Consider the following 18,472-nt stretch of genomic DNA (forward strand, 5'->3'; position numbering starts at 1 on the left):
AGATATTTTTAATTTATCATTTGTTCAGAAAGATGAGTCAGTGTAGCCAAGCTAAAAAAACTAATAATATCTGTGGAGCTTAAAATAGGTTATTTTCTATGACTAATAATTGTTTGGTACGTGTTATGTATATGAATTTATCATTTTTTTTTCTCTTTGAATGTTTAAAGTAAAATATATAGTTACAAAACATAATAACATATAATTCATAGGATTCATTTTCGTCCTTACATATTTTCAATATTGAGGAATGATGGAGATAACATTTTATTATTCTATAATGGGAATTTTTTGTGCCAGTAAACTTGAAGACAATATTTATTTTATTGTAATAAAAATAGTTTAAAATTAGAATTAAGAATGTCATGTAAATATTTAGTAAATTGAAGTGGCAACATTAGAATACGCCAAACCCAAACGCAGTTAGCTGGTCTTTGGCCTACTTTGTTTTTATTGACTTTTGTTTAATATTTCTATAATTAAATAAATGTAGTACTAAAATACCGTTTTTTAATTTATTATATGTAAAATAGCATTGACTTTTTATTTAGAAATGCGTTAACTAGAAAATAAAATGCCTGGCATAAGAAAATACCGACGTGACACAACTGAAGTCAGCTGTTGTTTAAAATATGTAATTTTTGGAGTGAATGTATTATTTTGGGTAAGTTTTTATGTATTAAATTTCAACTATTTAAGTGAACAGCTTACAGAGTTTATAATTTAGATGCATTGATTTTCTGAATTGTGACTCATAATGTTTCAAATTTGATATTAAAGTCAAGGTTCACCTAAAACTGAGTTATTTCCTATATTTCATTTATTCTATCTCACCTATATTTCTTTAATTTTGAAGACAATCTTACAATAACAATTTCGAATTACACGCAATTAAAATTATAAATTAGAGAACCATGACTTTTTTAATAAAATTTAGTTTTGAATCGTAAATTTTTATAATTATATTCAATGAATTTTAATGTGACATACAGTGTAAAGCTGAATATATAATGTATGAAAAAAATAAACAAAAGAGTCTTATTTAAGTGTCACAATTTTCATTCTTTTTTACAGTTTCTTGGCCTTATTGTGTTGGCCATAGGTGTGTGGGCTTGGTCAGAGAAAGATACATTTAATAATCTTTCACGCTTGACAAATATTGCTTTGGATCCTGCTTTCATTTTAATATGTGTTGGTGAGTTATAAATAGATCTCTTATTATAAATTTATATATGTATTTATATATATTTAGTAAATCAGTGAATGTGGTTGTTATGTAAATTTCCTGTAACAATAATTTGTTATCTTAAATGAAACATTTTTTCCATCCATTGTGCGATTTGTTGTGGAAAGTCATATTTAATGTTGATTTATACTGTTACATTCAAATGGTACACATTTATTGTGGTTTTAACAGGATGTATATAATAATTCTAAAATAAAGTAATTTTTTTCCTCGAGTGGGAATTGAATCCACAATCATTGTATTTATTATAAGAATAATTTCTCTTTAAGGGTTTATAAAACTATTTATACTTAAATGATAGAAGAGAATATAATAAATTGGTCAATTTAATAGAAGAGAGTATATATTTTAAAATCCTTTGTTCTGGTCATATTTAATTAACATTGAAATAATTACAACAATGCATGTCCATGAGCTCATTTAGAGTCAAATTTAAAACAGTGTTGTTGGGACATTAACCTTATTAAAATTTAAAAAATTCAAGAATAAAAATATTACTCAATTTAATTTGCCATACATTTTTTGCATTTATTTCTATGTTTTGTCGTTAATTATCATTATGTGTTTGTAAATTATAACATATTTTAAGTAAAATAATAATGATCTGATGATGTATTAACACTAGGTGTGCAGCAGGATACAGCATGAAGCTGCCTACCCTGCTGTGTGCGGGATACAGCGTGAAGCTGATTTATTTTATTTTAAGTTTAAAGAAAAAATATATATATTTAAATCTAAGAAAAATCTCAAACTCAAATCTGTGCAGTCATGTATGGCTGCATTTTCTAATTCCATGGAGGCCACGAGCATCTGTACTATATATATTTTTTAATATTTTATTATTTTTAGGTACAATTACATTTATAATCGGTTTTACTGGCTGCGTCGGCGCCTTGCGTGAGAACACGTGCTTGTTAGCCTGTGTAAGTTATTTGTATTATATACATAGTAATTGTATTTGTGGGCATGCAACCAGCAACCTTAACATAATTTTTAAGGAGATTAAGTCGTTAATTATTACTATATCAATGAATTTATGTTATATTGAATCTTTTTGGCTTCTTATAAAAAAATATAACAATAAAAATATATATTGTGAAGCTATATTTATGTATTTTTTTCTCCATGTAGAATTTTTATTTCTTTCTATGTTAGCTTATTGCAATTCTTATGAGAAATAGCTGCTGTCTGATTTCTGAAAAGTCGAGCAAGTTAAAGTGTTTATAAATGTAGCTTGAAAAGATAATGCATACTTTCATATATTTTGAAAAATACTTCCATAAATATATTTTTGCTATCATTGCTGTCGTACATTTGATCTAGATTTTAAATAAAAGTTAAAAATATGAATAAAAGCTTGATGCTTGATGAAAAGCATTTAAAAAACTAAATGATAGACAGTTTGTTTTACTTGTTCTTAACATATCCTTAATTGGCATAAGAGTTATTACCAGTGTTCTTTATCTATAAATATCTTAGATTAACAAAACTTGTTATGTTTATATAGCAATTTACAATTAGAAAGTGAGAAATGTGAGTTAATGAATTTTTATTACCTTGTTGGTCTTGTGATAAATAGTCTTAATGGCCTTGAGAATATGTGGTCTTTGGAATTGGGCTTTTAATCAAATTAGATTGAAAGGTCACTTTCTTCTTTTGTTTCATTTCTTTTAAATATGTTTTTTGTTATATTTTTAATGTATCTTATTTATACACATAACAATTTGTTTCAGTACGCAGTATTCCTAGCTCTTCTACTGTTGGCTGAGATGACGGCTGGAATACTGTTCTTTGTTTTTAAAGACTGGGTAAGTATTACTATGATGTATTCATATTTTCGATTATTATAATATAATAGCCAGTCGTGATTCAGGGTACAAAGTGTAGGTAGACTCAACTGGTTGTGGGTTCGAACCCTTTGAGCCGTTCGAGAGAATGAAATATTTATTTATAATTATTTCTTCGCTAAAGTGTCGAGGACAAGCACAGCGTTAAGTTCCGGCAGAAAATGGGAAACAGTGTCTTAACACTAGGTAGGTTCCCTCTGCCTATCCTGCTGTGTGCGGGATATAGTGAAAAAGTGAAGATGATTTCATTTTTTTTTATTTAATAATATAATATTGATGGATCTATTATAGAAAAGTATTGACAAGCTATACTTTAATGCTTTATATTAATCGAAGCGTTTATAATTAGATGTCGTTGTATGTAAGTAAATAATTTTCTTTATTTTCATATAATTTTGTAGACTAACATACTGTAAATTGACGTCAGTAAATTCAAACGAACAGCCTTAACCAATCGATGAGGCTAATGTACCACGTCCATAAATACCATTTTGAGATAAGAAATTCATTCTATTCAATTTTAATTTCGTTCTACATATATGATGCAGTAAGTTTAGGAAGCTTTCTAATTCTTCGGAAGATTGCTTCTAAGAATAAAAAAAAATATATGTTGCAAAAGTTTTTACTTTCTTTTTGGAACATGGGGTATATTGTACTACTGTTTCAAAGAGAACTATCATAACAAAAGAGTCAATATTGAGAAAAAAATGATTCTCAAACGGGTGGGGCCGGGGCGTGTCGCTATCCAATTGTGTATATCTAATTGATTACGTATGTATATTGTGACTTTCTATTATATTAAAAAAATGCGCTATGGATCTTTTGTTTATATAGCAGATGACTTATTTCATTATTCTTTTAAATTGAAATTCATTTTATATTTCATGGATAAATAATAAATTAAATCGTCATTGTTGTTATTTTTTATCCCGCTTTTGGCGAAAGTGTCCAGTCGCGAGTTTTTACCTAAATAAAATCTGGCAACGTTGATAGTAACATAACGTTCTTATCGATCTTCATCGACATTCTTAAAAACTTTTACAATTTTATTTTGTTATATCAATGGCTCTATATTTTTGGTATATTATAATTAGATAATTGAAGATGAATATCAGAACTAAGCGTGTCCCACATTTCTATGGGTAAATTTTTAAATCTAGTATGCTGTTAAATTTAGTTTGCCACATTCCGCATATAAAAAAAAAATATGATTATATAAGGAAGAACTTTAGTTGGCATGAGACCGAGGTCATGACTAAATAAACTTATTGTGCAATATAAATCCATTACCTCGTTGAATTGCACACACAAGTATGAAACCTAACAATCTTAATAATAACAAGCCGTCCGATGTAGTTTATACTGTAATAATTTCGCCTCCATCGTGAATAACACTCATCTACTTATATCTTTTTTTAAATTTGTTTTGTACTTTTAGTAGTTTAAGTATTGTATAATATTGTAGTATTTTTAAATTAATTATTTATTATAAGTTATATCAAGAGCAAATAAAAGCTTGTAAAATATAGATATAATTTATGAAACAAGTCTTTGTGTATTGAGTTTACTGTTGAAAACAAAAACGTAAACTGAGTTTAAATAAAAAAAAAATAGCTTCACGCTGTATCCCGCACATAGCAGGGTAGGCAGAGGGAACCTAGTGTTAAGACACTCCGTTCCCCACTTTCCGCCGAATTCTGGAGGCATTGCGTATTGAGTGGCGGACACCAGAGCGAAGAAATGGAAATATAAATTTAAATAAGTATTTCATCTCCTCGAGTGTGACTCGAACACACCACCAGTCGGATTTACAGTCACATTTTTGTGATCCTAATATCTTTGTTTTTTTTTGTAGATAAAACAACAAGCAACTACCGGCTTCCAATCTTTCATCACTAACTATAGAGCGGACCCTGACCAACAGAATTTGATAGACTGGATACAAGAGGATTGGGTATGTACATACAATGATATAAGATAAAAAAAAAACAAGTATTTCATATTTTTAAATATGATTTTAGATATTATTTATTAATTAAATAGTAGAGTTGTAAAAAAGTTTTGAGATTAAAATATCCATTAAAACTCACAAGTATTAGTGATATTGCAAACACCAATCGACTCCATGAGCCATCAAACTTGTACAAACGATTCACGTACACTTCCAGATATTGTGTGTTGAGTGGCGGAACTCAGTACTTTCTCAACACTTGTTAAGAAAGTTGTATAAATTTTATATTATTATCATTACAGTTACAATGCTGCGGCGTGGAAGGTCCCAAGGACTGGGACAGGAACGACTATTTCAACTGTTCGAGCGGCGCGGTCGGCTCGCGCGAGGCGTGCGGAGTACCCTTCAGCTGTTGCAGGAACAAACCTCAGGACATTATAAGGAACAAGCAGTGCGGTTACGATGTTAGGAAACCTACTTATGTGAGTATATTTAATGTACATAGGATATTTTAGGTGTAAAGTAAGAAATCTTTTGTTGACGTCTCATCGTTGTCGTTAAGTGAATTCTGCTGAACAATAATACAAAAAACACACTAAATGACGATGATTATCAGGGAAGTGAACGAGTGATCCTTCCTACATTATCATTAAATGGAGTTGTCATACTCTAAGTAAGGTACAGTTTGGAATAAATGAAAAGACGCTTAGTTTTTCTTAAATAATCTGTAAAAGAATATCAGTGTAATACATCATTAGCTATTTATAACCAAACGACGGTAAATAGCAAGCGAGTGAGCGCGTGATCCACGAGCGCGGGTGTCTGGCGGCGTCCGAGGACTGGTTGCAACGCAACTTCGCGCCCGTCGCCGCCGCCGTACTGGCGCCCATCGCGTTGAAGGTCCTTACTGTTTCAAGCGAGTTCGTGTATTGAATTTATACTTCTATAAAGCCTTTTTTCATTTGTTAACAATAGGTTAGTAGGGTTTGATCTGTTTGTTAGTTAAATTATTATGGGCTTAGAAATGATTAGCACAATTTGATTGTTTTGTCTTTCTTGAAATACTTATAAAAGCAACGTTTTCGTTTTTATTTTGACTTATCCAAAAGATTAAAATTTTAAGTTGAGATGTCATTCTTATTAATGTGGCCTGGTGAATATGTCATGTCACAATTGTCGTATTTTTTTATAAACTGAACGGAAAGAACATTAAAAAAGGAAAAATATGTTATAACAAAAAAGAAAAAAAAATATAATAACACTCATTTTGTATAGTTAATAAGTTACTTACTCCTAAATAAATATATATTTATAGTAAAATAAAAGTTAATAAAACTACAAATATATAGGCAAGGAAGTATAAATTCGATACACGTCATGTGCTTTTATTGCACAGCTTCTTGTAAATACTGCTACATTTTGTTTATCGGTGTTCAATGTTTTAGGTATTTGTACATTTCCAAGCTACAAAAGCTTGTATTATAAATTTATTTTCCTTATTGTTGCCTTTTACTGTAATAGATTATGTTATTTTATTTTATATATTATTTTAATAAAGTATGATATCAGATGGCTTTGTCTGTGAATTTTTTTAAAGATATGCCAATTCAAATATGATTATTATCAAACAATAATTGATTATTTAGAACCTCCGTCACAAAAAGCTCTAAAATATAAACAAAAAAATCTAAAATATAAACGAGCTGACAATCTTGAAGTGGCTGAAAAGATTTTCTTGAATCATGGATAAAGAAAGCTACGATGCACCAAATAAATTAAACTATAACACCCCTATGTCTTATTTGGGGGGTAAAAAGCCAGTTTTGATTTAATACGTACATACTCCCATCATATGTGAAGTAGTCGTGTCGTTTACGTTTAGTTCTCTTTGTTTTAGAGTTTTGACATAGCTAAGATAATATATGAGAAGGGTTGCCTTGAGGCCGCCGAAGAGTGGTTCGACAATAATCTATTGATAGTAGCAACGTCCGCTGTTTGTACTGCTTTTGCACAAGTAAGTTTGGTTTTTTTTGTAGATTTACACTTTGTTTTTTTTTTGTTTTGTTTTAGCATGTTTTTATTACGTTAAGTTAGCTAGAAATTTATAATAATTTGCAACATAACACCATATGCAACACTTTTTTCGTTCAAAAGGCTTTAAGGCTTTAATAAAAGTTAGATTTCAATACTATATAGTATAAAAACAATTTTTTACATATTTATTTTCTCAAGTAGTTAGCGTAATATAGGTTGGTATTTTGTTGTGTATATATTGCGTAAAACATTTTTTGTATATAATATTAATATAATACTATGACTGTCGACATAGAAATATTAGAATTTCAATATTTTAAAAATCTGTTTTAATATTTTTTTTATTGAATCTACATTGTTTATTTAAATTACTTGGAAATTATAAAACAATCATTAGTATTATTAAAAATGATCGACAGATTTAGGAGAGATAAATTATAAAAAAAAAATCACAGCAACAGAACAAGCTACTTATTTTAATCCAAATTAAATTGTAATATTATAATTTAATAATCATATACTTTACAGATTCTCGGCATATGTTTCGCTCAGAACCTCCGAGCGGACATATTCGCTCAGAAAGCGAAATGGTACTGACAATCAGCTTCTCCTGCGGCCGTGTGATTCACCCGCGATATGCTCCGCCTTATTTTAAATATGATTTCAAACCCTCAACCTGTATCAATCCACATCAATCTTTGTCAACCTATATCAATCTTCTTCAATCTTTATCAATCTATCGTTCATTATCAATAAGTATATATATTTGTAAAATAGATTCTTAGTATCAAAGATGTATACACAAGTTATGTATTTTGTCGTCATTTGATTTGTAAGAGCTAATAGTATTATATTTAAAGTATTATTCTGTAGACTTTTGAATTCATTGTAACACAGATTAATCAATCTATTAATTTATTTGAGATTATAATGGTTGATCGATTCTATACTCTTTTTAATTTTTTTTTGTTTATTTATATCCAATGAATCTCGTGCTATTTGTGAACTTTGGTTGCAAGTATTTATTCAAACACATTTTTTGTACTTAATTTGTTTAACTTTTTTACCCAAATACTGCCATTTTTGCTGCCATAGCAGATTTTTTGTTATAATAATTGTGAACGTAAAAACTGTACTATATTATTGTATAATTAATGTCATCCATCTTGCTATCCCTACGGCTTCCTAAAAAATCGATATCTGTCCTTTTACATCGATTTATCTAATGCCTTGGAGAATTCTTCAAATCTATAAGCAAATTATTATCATAAGCATTATTATAATGCAGTTGTTATTAGAATTATCCAACGTGTTAAAGTGATATGATTGACTTCAAAAACAAACTAAAATGACCTTCCAACTAAAACCTTCCAAAAATATTTTAATATTACCATACTATATACAAAATAATAATAATTAATATTATTATAACCCACCGTAAGCATTTAAAAAAAAATATTTTTGAAGTCAATTTTTATCATTGTGTGTGTTCAATTAATGTCCATTAAGCCTTAACGGGAGCTGTGAGATGTAATTAGTATTGAAATGTATTAGAGTTATATGTATACAACATTGTTGAAGCTGTATTTCTAGTTGTAGACTGCCTGTTAAAGTTGTCATTTTATACTCAAGAAACTTCGAAAAAGCGCGCCAATTTTGACAGATGACAAGCGAATACACAGATAATATATCCATCAATCTAATAAAGGTTCCTATTCATTACATTTATCGTGACGACCATTCTATTCATTTGCCTTCGTTAATAATCAAAAATAGGCGGAGGTTTAATCGTGTGATGTGCTGCAGGAGAATAATGGCTGACAATATTAAAATTAATGTATTATAAGACGTATTATATAATATAGGCTTATGTGTAGTGATTAGGCAATACTCAATTAGTGTTGGTATATATATGTATATTTAAATAACTTTTTCAATTTACAAAAGAAATTATTATTGAAATTATATAACGTGAAATTTGAACTCAAAATTTATTTACAAGTCGCACAATTTAGTAATAGGTAGTGTAAGCGTATTTATAGTATTTTGTTTTTTTTTGTATTGGAAAATGCTTTTATTAATTATTAAGATGTTTTTAATACCTTTTTTACATATACAAATAGTTACGTACTCGTGTTATTGTGTTGAGATCTGAATAAATAACATTTTGTAAAAGATAGGCTATTTTATATTGTAAGACATTCAGAGTTAGACATTCTATTTTGCAAGTTATAAAGAAATCGATTACGATTCGATTTAAACAGGAAAAATCGATTTTTGTTAAATAGATCTCACACCGTTCAATCACCACGTTTGCCTTAACAACATTCCTTTGCATATTCCTCAGACGCTACGACAATAATATTTCAAATACTTAAATTATATTGATCTCTCGAAAAGACGATTTGAATCAATTCCGTGAATCACACTGCCTTACAGTATTTTATATGACATATAATCTCATTTTTATGCTTATACTTAGATAGTACGCGATTTTGTATTAAGAATAAGAAGTATTTTGTAAATGTAACATTTTCATTTATTACAATTTGTAAAATTTGAAAACAAAAGGGAAAATGTTTAAACAAATTCAAACACTACTAAATTTTATGACTACTTAAAGATTAATCTGTACGTGAAACGTATATAACGTAGAATATTGTTAAATATAATGGCCGCTTGAGTTTTCCTGAAACTCTTCCTGTATATTTTTATCTGGTTTTTTATATATGGCGTCATAGCGCAGCGACTGACTGCACGTCGGTCGTAGGTTTATGTCCTAGTCGGGGGAATGACTAATTTTCTTGGTCTAATAAGAAGATTAAGCGCGGCGTTGAGTTCCAAGATTCAACACGCAATGTCTCAAAAATTGGGCGGAAAAGTACGCACGCTGTGTCCTTGTATGCGAAATCTTAAAGATATTTTTTAATTACCAACCCATTTTCTAAATTCTGAGTGGCCAATATATTTCATGATATTTTTCTTGTTATCAAATATAGCACAATGTTGCATACCAGTAGTTGCAGGTTCAATTTTCGATATATCCCATCAATTGTTACTGTTATACAACTTTGTAAATATCTAAGTGGATTAAAAATATTTTTTGATAATTAAATTGTAAAAAAAAAGATTTTCGTTGTAGCTTAAGTTTATTGTAATCAAATTAAGCTGATTTCTCTAATAACATAGCCGTAAGAAATAGCCGTATATATATAATCACATTTATTTATATATTTTATATTATTAACATTAGTCATAGGTCATTATATATGTATGATTTTGACATGAAATTATTGGAAATTAACAAGTTATATTGCTTTTCGCGATTGGACATATTAAATAAAACAATTTTTAACAGAGTGTAAATATAAACTTCGTTGAAACTATTTTCGAATAATTTGGTGTTTTTTGGTATTTATATTTTAGTTACAGTACTACTATAGTGAGATGCTATTGAATTTGAATTCTTATATTAAATGCCTGCTTAATTGTATACTGTAGCTAAGCTATACGTAGTTTATGTTGAAATTATTTTACATCACAAAAATATGTTGATTTTTCAAAAATAATATTTTTACTCAAATAAATTATTATACGCTGAGTTTGGATTTTTTTATTTGATATTCCATTTCAGATAATACTAGAAGGAATTTATTTCATAAACGTAGATGATATCCAGTAGTTTTTTTTATGCCTGAATTTGTTTGAAAATAATGTTTATAAATAAACCTTAACTGACGACAATATCTTATATTTAGCTCATAAGCACGACATGTGGGTGCGATTCCCGTCCGAAGAAATGAAATACTTACTATTTTCATTTCCTTGCTCTGGAATCGAGGGAAAGCGCGGCGTTGTGTCCGGCCACTCAATACGCAAAGCCTAAATTCGACGGAACGTGGGGAACGGAGTGTCTTAACACTAGGTTCCCTCTGCCTACCGTGCTGTGTGCGGGATACAGCGTGAACCTGTTTTAATTTTTATTATTAATAAAGTATCTAATGATACATATACATACATTGTAATAAAATAACTCTTTCAAAGTTAGTCTTTGCCAGTTAGTTGTTACATTCCTTCTAATCTCCAGTATTTTCCAGTACATTTCCCGCTAACACGTCCGAACTGTCACGTCCTTCTCGTAAAGAGTGATAAAGCGGACAGAAATGGTGCATTACTTTCAGTTAGTATATCACAAAAAGACCCGACACGTCGTTGCTAATTGTGAAATAAGCTCACTATAAGATGTAATTGAAATAGAATAGAAAACTTTCATGTGTGCTTATAAAAATGTATTGGTATTTTATCGTTGCGAAGAATATAGTTTCTTAAAATATATTTTATTTATTTAAACACTTGAAGTAGTCTAGGACCAAATGAAAAATACCATTTTTTATTAAATACTAGCGGATTATACGAATATTTTATTAAATATATTTATGAAATTATTTTTAGTTTGGAGGGTGAATTCTAATATAAATGTCCCGTTTTTCCCCTAGACTTTGAATGTGAATGCGAATGTAAATGACTTAGTACGTACTCTTAATAATATTGTAACACATCCCTCATAGCAGCTTTAGTAATTTATAAAAGGACTTGTCCTCACTGACTGAGGTAAGACGCACGCACAGCCGTAACGGCTGTGCGTAGAAACGTGAAATTTGGACAGATGTTTACTTTCGTAATCTGGACATCCACTAAGAAGGGATTTTAAAAAATTATAACCCTAAAGGGGGTGAAATAGGGGTTGTAAGTTTGTATGGAAATTTTTTTAAATCGGCACCGATTTTTATAAAATTTGAAATTTAGATTTTTAAAAGTATTTAATTGAATACGTGTTTCATAGTTTTCTAGAATTCTCCCGCTAAGGGTGCAAATAAGGGGTTGAAAATTTGTATCGATTTTTTTTAATCGGCACCAATTTTTATAAAATTTGAAATTTCGACTCTTAAAAATATTTCATTGAACACATGTTTCATAGTTTATTAGAATTCACCCCTAAATAAGCTAGCGAAGCTGTGCGCGTCCGCTAGTAGTTCATATAGAAACTATAACCGCGAGTAAATGTTGGAACAATCTCCTAAGTGCAGTATTAGGTGCCAAATATTGACCGGCTCTTAGTGATATAACCGGTTTCAATCCGTATGGACAGACTAATTGAAATGTAATTACATATATATTATATAGGTATATTTAATATTCTGTTTGTTTTCGGCCTCTTAGGAAGAGAGAAATTCTCTGTCAGTGCGGCAATCCCCAAGGCAATACGTTGTTACGAAAGTTTTACATAAGAATATATACGAAGATATTTGTTTTATAATTAAAAAAAAATCTCCAATTTCGATATTTTATAAATTTCAAGTCGAAAATAATAGTTCAGTCTAAATGTATTGAATAGGTAATTTACGTTTGTAGGTAAGTTATTACTATATTATGAAACACTTTCTTATATGAAATATCACTTCTACAAGTTTATTTTATTACATTTTATTATGTTTTAAAATGCAAATTTAAAATTTAAATTCTATACCTAAAAATTTTCATTGTTAAACCAACACGTATAATATACCTATGTAAAATTTTGAAAAAATTAAGATGTCGATAAATTGCTATTACAATTAATATTAATTAACAAAAACAAATTGAAATTACCGAAACCAAAACAAAAAAAGTTAAAATACAAAAAACGTCCTCTATAAAATATGAACCTTTACCATACGCATTTAGTCATTAAACAAACACTCACTAATTGAGTCATGAAGGCCTACTAATTTATAACGTTAAATAATCACCAACAAATTGGGTAATACCCGAAAATAAACGAGGGATCTATCAGATCCGATTCGATTACCAGTATTGGATTTATGGTGTCACGTCGGAAACGCCTGCCGTCATTTGTCACGCATGACGTGCCCTACATACGTCACGGCGTCAAGATCAGTTATAGCCTATTTGTGTGTGGTAAGTGTGAATACAAGTTTTCAGATTTCTTTAAGTGTAGTTATACTTTATGAGTGGTTTTTATATTTGGGCTGGTTTGGTTGTGGGAATTTGAAACTTTAAGGGTTATGGGTTCGATTTCAATTCGGGGAAATGAAATATTTTAAATCAAATAAAATTAAGTCAGCTTCACGCTGTATCCCGCACATAGCAAGGTATGCAGAGGATACCTAGCGTTACCCTCTTTCCGCTGAAATCTGGAGGCATTGCGTGTTGAATAGCGGAATTTAACGCCGCACTTTGCGAAGAAATGAAAATATCAATTTAAATAAATATTTCGTTTCCTTGAGTGGGGATTGCACCCACAACCAGTCGATTTTGCAGCACACTTTGTGCCCCGCGCCACGACTGACCTCAGAACTGACCTCATGAAATATTTAATTTAGTCAACTGGCCTCTTCTACTAGGTGGATTCCGAACTCTAAATGGGGAATTGGCAGACCAAACCGGAGATGGTGAGACGAGCTGGACCATTACAAGCCTGACTAGTGCTCAATATCGCGAAATAGACCAGAGTGGAAGAAGTGGAGGGAGGCCTTTGCCCAACAATGGGACAACACAGGCTAGGGAAAAAAAATCGCCTCAACAATCAATGCCTCAAGCGGCGGAAAGTTGTGAACGGTATCCCGTACTGCCTATAAAAATAGTCTTTAAAAATTTATAAACCACGTAAACTAAAATTTTTATTAATACTACGAAGTTTTTTAATGTGTACTTATATGAATATGACTTAATTAAAGTTATCCAAATTAGCTGACTTCATGAAACATAAAGTTCTCCCCCAAGCTTCCTGAACTGAAATTTGTAGACGAAGTGTTGATAAGAAATATTCAGATTAAACTTTGAAAGTGCTAACTTTGATGAAAATTCCTCCAAAGCAAAATATGCACACATTCGAGCCAAGCAACGTTAGCAAGTAAAATATTAGTACTTAATATACTATATTATTTTCTTTATTTTGCTTTTGTGTTTTTAGTTTCATACTGTATATAGCAAAGTAGAGTTGGCAGAGGGAACCTGGGAACCTGAGTAGGAGTCGATTTACAACCATCGCGTTTTCAGTCGCACGCTTGGGTATTTAGGTAATAATTTCACAAATATAGTTATAAAGCTACTTTTGTAAATGGTCGTAGAATTCACGATCTCTAATTCAAAGTTGAAACCTTTCTTGTATTACTATGATTTAAAGCTTTGTAATCCGGCGTTGAGTTACACCATTCAACACGCAATGCCTCGAAAAATTCGACAATGGAAATGGAAAACGGAGTGTCTTAACACAATGTTTCCTCCGTCTATCCTGTTGTGTGCGGGATAAAGCGTGAAGCTGATTATTTTTTTTTTTAAATCTTTGTAAAGATTTATATTAGTTAAAAGCTTCTCTTGTTGGAAGGTAAAGATACATCAAAATGTGTCACCGTTGCACCTCAGCTCGTTAAGGTCGGGGTTGGCGTCTTTGTCTAACAACGAACTATAAATGGCGCGACGTTCATTTGCTGAAAACCACCACATCAAGTTCTAAACTAGGCCATTTTTGCTTGCTTTTCTGAGCAAAACTGCCAGCGTTTGCGTGAGGTTTAATTGAAAAAAAAATATATCTTCGTCATCATTTTAGCCTAACCCTTAAACAGGTAATGAGAAATATTTCTCACGATACTAATTATATTAAACCTAATCCCTAAAAAGGCAAAGGGAAATAATTTAAAAACAGAAAAAAAAAGATTTCTTTTCACTTACATTCTTACGCTGTATCCCGCACACAGCAGGATAGGCAAAAAGAACCTAGTGATAAGACACTCCGTTCCCCACTTTCTGTTGAATTCTGGAGGTATTGCAACCAGAGCGAAGAAATGTAAATATAAACGTAAATTAATATTTCACTTCCTCAAATGGGGATCGAATCCACGACCGTCGCGTTACAGTTACACTCTTGTGCCCCTAGGCCATGACGGCCACATGAAGCATAAAATAAATTGATATAGTAATCTACTCTAATTAAGGGTTAACTAGTACACTGTACAGGTGTAAATATATGAGGAACTTTGCGGTAAATGTTATTATGAAAAATTTTCGTTCGATTTTAAAGTGGCTAGCTTAATTAAACTTTTAATATTGGAGTTGTTTATTCTTACTAACAAGAAGTGCTGCACTGTTTTAGTTAAAGCGGAAGATGTTTCAAAACCAGGCCACTTATAAACAAGACAAGGCTAAACTCTACCTCCAGTGAAAATGTCGATCTTGTAGATTATTACTTTTTAGAAAAGATATATAGATTTTTCTTTCGTAAATGTGAATCACTTTAAAAGTATTAAAAAAAACCGGACAAGCGCGAGTCGGGCTCACCCACTGAGGGTTTCGTACAAAAATTGGAGGTGTCGAGCTTTTTCTGAAATTCAGGCTTAGCCTAGCCAGAGCCCTTTCATCTGATACCTCACTTAAATTAGTAGTGTTAATGCCAAATTTCGCCCTCCTTTTAAAGATATTATTTTTTAGGACTTAACATTTGTAATGTATATTTTTCAGATTTTTTCCTGAACTAGTATTACTTGTACATTTTTTAGAACGCCAGTTACGCTATACCTCCAGAATTTGGCGGAGTGTCTTAACACTAAGCGGCTTACCCTGAACCTGAGAAATACAGAGTGAAATTAAAAAAAAATAGAATTCTAATTTTAAAATTAGTACTAGCCAATTGTAAATTGTCAAAACCAAAACAATAAAACACGAGGTTCAAAAAAAAAATATGTGCGAACGTAACTGCAAATTAAAGTTTCACCATTTCTTTTCAAATACCCACGAGATTCTGCTGTGAGGGTTGCCTAAGTTTCACACTCATTTACTAAAAGCCTCCACTTGGAGTTAAAACCCAGCCATTTGTGTGGCGTGTTGCATTTTAGTTTCAAACCGACAGTTTTAAAAGTCTTTAAAACATTTTTAAAAATTAATCCTATATATATATATCTTATAAAACAAAGTCGCTTTTCGTGTCTGTCTGTTGTTTCTAACTCTTCTTCTTCTAAACCACCCAACGGATTTTGATGCGGTCTTCACCATTAAGTCGAGTGTTTTTCGTAGAAGGTTTATATATAGTTTATTATTTGTACATTCTTATGTAAATTAACATAAATACGATAAATGTGTCTAAAGTCCTACCCGTTGAGACACTTTCGCGCATGCGCTGCTTTAATGGTAAGTACTACATGAAAAAAATGTACTGGAGTATTGTTCCTCTTAATAAGACCTACAAAAAAGTCCGCGAGAGCATATTTTTATCTTTTAAGGATAACGTGTAGTGATCATATTTCTGTCTAAAAATAGTAATTTCAATATATTTTTTATTGTGAGGGATATTTTTCCATAATGGTATTAATCCTTATCCTTTAAAATACTTTATTAATTTTCTACGTTAAACGAAGATAAAATTTGCTTTTTACACTATTTCGAAATTGCGAATAGTTTTAGAGAAAAACGCATTTAATTATTGACACATCACGCCGTTGACTCATCAGCTGTGCCGACTCAAGTTTTACTTATCCCTTACTCTCAGCATATAAATAAGTATGTTAGTTACGTTGGCCATTTAATGTAGATGAACTGTCTTTTACTGTTTTTTCATTTTAATAAGTACTTTAAAAGTTGTTAAAATACTAAAACATCCTTGCTGCGAAACGCGCCTCGCGACGTTTTGCTTATTTATACAAGCGCGTCATGAGCAGTCATCGGTGGTTCAGTGGTAGAATGCTCGCCTGCCACGCGGGCGGCCCGGGTTCGATTCCCGGCCAATGCATTCTATTTAATTTTCCTCACAGGCAGCCACGTAGTGCTTGCTTTTCATCAGGGACAGAATACCCTCTTCAGCATAAACCACAAGGTCGAAAAAAAAAACCCGCCTGCCTTTATAGCAACGAAGATTTAGATGCGTTTGCACGTATTGGATAATTGGAGAATGTATTATTTCAGCGCGATATATTTGGTTTCATATTTTTTGTAGTAGTTATTAGTAGGTAGGTTTTTGTTTATAATTTCTTTCGTTTAAAAATAGTCATTTAACTATCTAAAAATAGTAATTTAAATATATTTTAATAAGTACTTGAAAAGATTAGTAGCACAGATTTAAAATTACGGTATTACGTTACCTACTAAAAAAATCCTTGCTGTGTAAAACAATTGGAAAATCCTTATTGAAACTACGAAAATGCGGGTTGCATTAGGGTTTAATTAATTTTCACATTATCTTAAGTGCTTTGCAAACATACATTATTAGTCCAGTAGTAAAAGCGGGCGAAGCCGCAAGAGGATCGCTAGTAAAGCTATATTTTAGTTATGTTTTTTCACGATTGTTTATATACTTGTGGAATAACGAGAGGTACTAAAAAAGGGGGTACTCTGTCCCTGAACCTCGGCTTGCGGCCGTCTAGCGGACTGGGATATAATTTACAAAAGCATACCTAATGTTACATTATATTCTTTTATTTATTACCAATCTATACCGTTTACTACAATGGCAGCACTTTACAACACTTACAAAATTTTATAATAATAAAATTTCCTCCCACATTTCTAAAACAAATGTAAGGTACCTATTTATCCATACCTACATATATTATAAATTCGAAAGTAACTCTGTCTGTCTGTCTTTTACGCAATTAGGGCCAAACCGCTAATTTAATTGTGCTAAAATACTCATATAGAGATACTTGAGGGTCCCGGGATGAACATAGGATACTTTTTTTTCTCATATTTGTAATATTATCGATATATACCAATATATTAAAATATTTAATAATTTGACATGCAGTTTATTCCGCCATGTTAATAACAACCGTCGCTAAGCGACCGTTGCTAAGCAACGATTTGGAAAGAATGTTGTTGTCAGAAAACGTCACCCAAAATGAGCTTGCTTAACGCATCTCTCTATTGAAAACTGAAAATAATTTCATAAATATATTTAATAAATATTCGTATAGTTCAAGCGGGCATAGCCGCGTTCGGGTCCACTTGTATAAAATAAAATAAAATAAAATATGTAAAACAAAAATAATCTATTGTTATTAAAACTCTACAGACAAAGTAAGCCCGGCAAGACCTTCAGCCCACTCGCGGCCAATCAGCTGACAAGTAGACATTTACTTGAGTACCCTAAGAGGCGTATTAAAATGCCGCTCTCGAGCCCCGCTGGGCTGCCAGCTGCAGCTCTGTAGGTGTTTCGTATCATTCGGTGGTATTATTATATTGTATATTTTATTTATTTTCTTTTATTAGTAGCTTCATTTTTAAAAAACTGAGACATAAGTAATTTATTTTTATATTTCTGACTATATAACGGTAACGGGAATATTTTAATATACACCAAGCAAGTGGGGTAAGCAGAGCGACCTTAATGTTTTTTGAGTAGCAGAA

At 31.0% G+C, this 18,472-nt stretch overlaps 1 protein-coding gene across 3 annotated transcripts; it reads left to right on the plus strand.

Annotated features, from left to right (window-relative positions):
• The first annotated feature begins 398 nt into the window (after nucleotides 1–398).
• Tsp26A (Tetraspanin 26A) lies at nucleotides 399–10,679 on the plus strand. Of its 3 annotated transcripts, XM_085207519.1 has the most exons (9): nucleotides 399–664; nucleotides 1,075–1,195; nucleotides 2,096–2,169; nucleotides 2,980–3,054; nucleotides 4,949–5,047; nucleotides 5,347–5,526; nucleotides 5,831–5,944; nucleotides 6,942–7,058; nucleotides 7,607–10,679. In XM_085207519.1, exons 1-9 carry the CDS (start codon nucleotides 575–577, stop codon nucleotides 7,673–7,675), a joined length of 939 nt encoding a protein of 312 aa, XP_085063645.1. In that variant the 5' UTR covers nucleotides 399–574; the 3' UTR covers nucleotides 7,676–10,679. The 3 variants fall into 3 exon arrangements, with proteins under 3 accessions (XP_085063645.1, XP_085063647.1, XP_085063646.1); XM_085207521.1 differs by lacking the exon at nucleotides 6,942–7,058; XM_085207520.1 differs by lacking the exon at nucleotides 5,831–5,944.
• The last annotated feature ends 7,793 nt before the right edge of the window (nucleotides 10,680–18,472 follow it).

Source organism: Heliconius melpomene, chromosome 3, assembly GCF_056956725.1.
Source record: "Heliconius melpomene rosina isolate 202511_hmr_F chromosome 3, ASM5695672v1, whole genome shotgun sequence".
Lineage (NCBI taxonomy): Eukaryota > Metazoa > Arthropoda > Insecta > Lepidoptera > Nymphalidae > Heliconius > Heliconius melpomene.

Excerpts from the sequence above, each read along its gene's own strand:
- Tsp26A (XM_085207519.1), top strand. The coding sequence starts at position 575 with ATGCCTGGCATAAGAAAATACCGACGTGACACAACTGAAGTCAGCTGT. Across the intron at positions 5,945-6,941 it reads TGGCGCCCATCGCGTTGAAG|AGTTTTGACATAGCTAAGAT; the intron begins GTCCTTACTGTT and ends TCTTTGTTTTAG. Across the intron at positions 7,059-7,606 it reads TTTGTACTGCTTTTGCACAA|ATTCTCGGCATATGTTTCGC; the intron begins GTAAGTTTGGTT and ends TATACTTTACAG.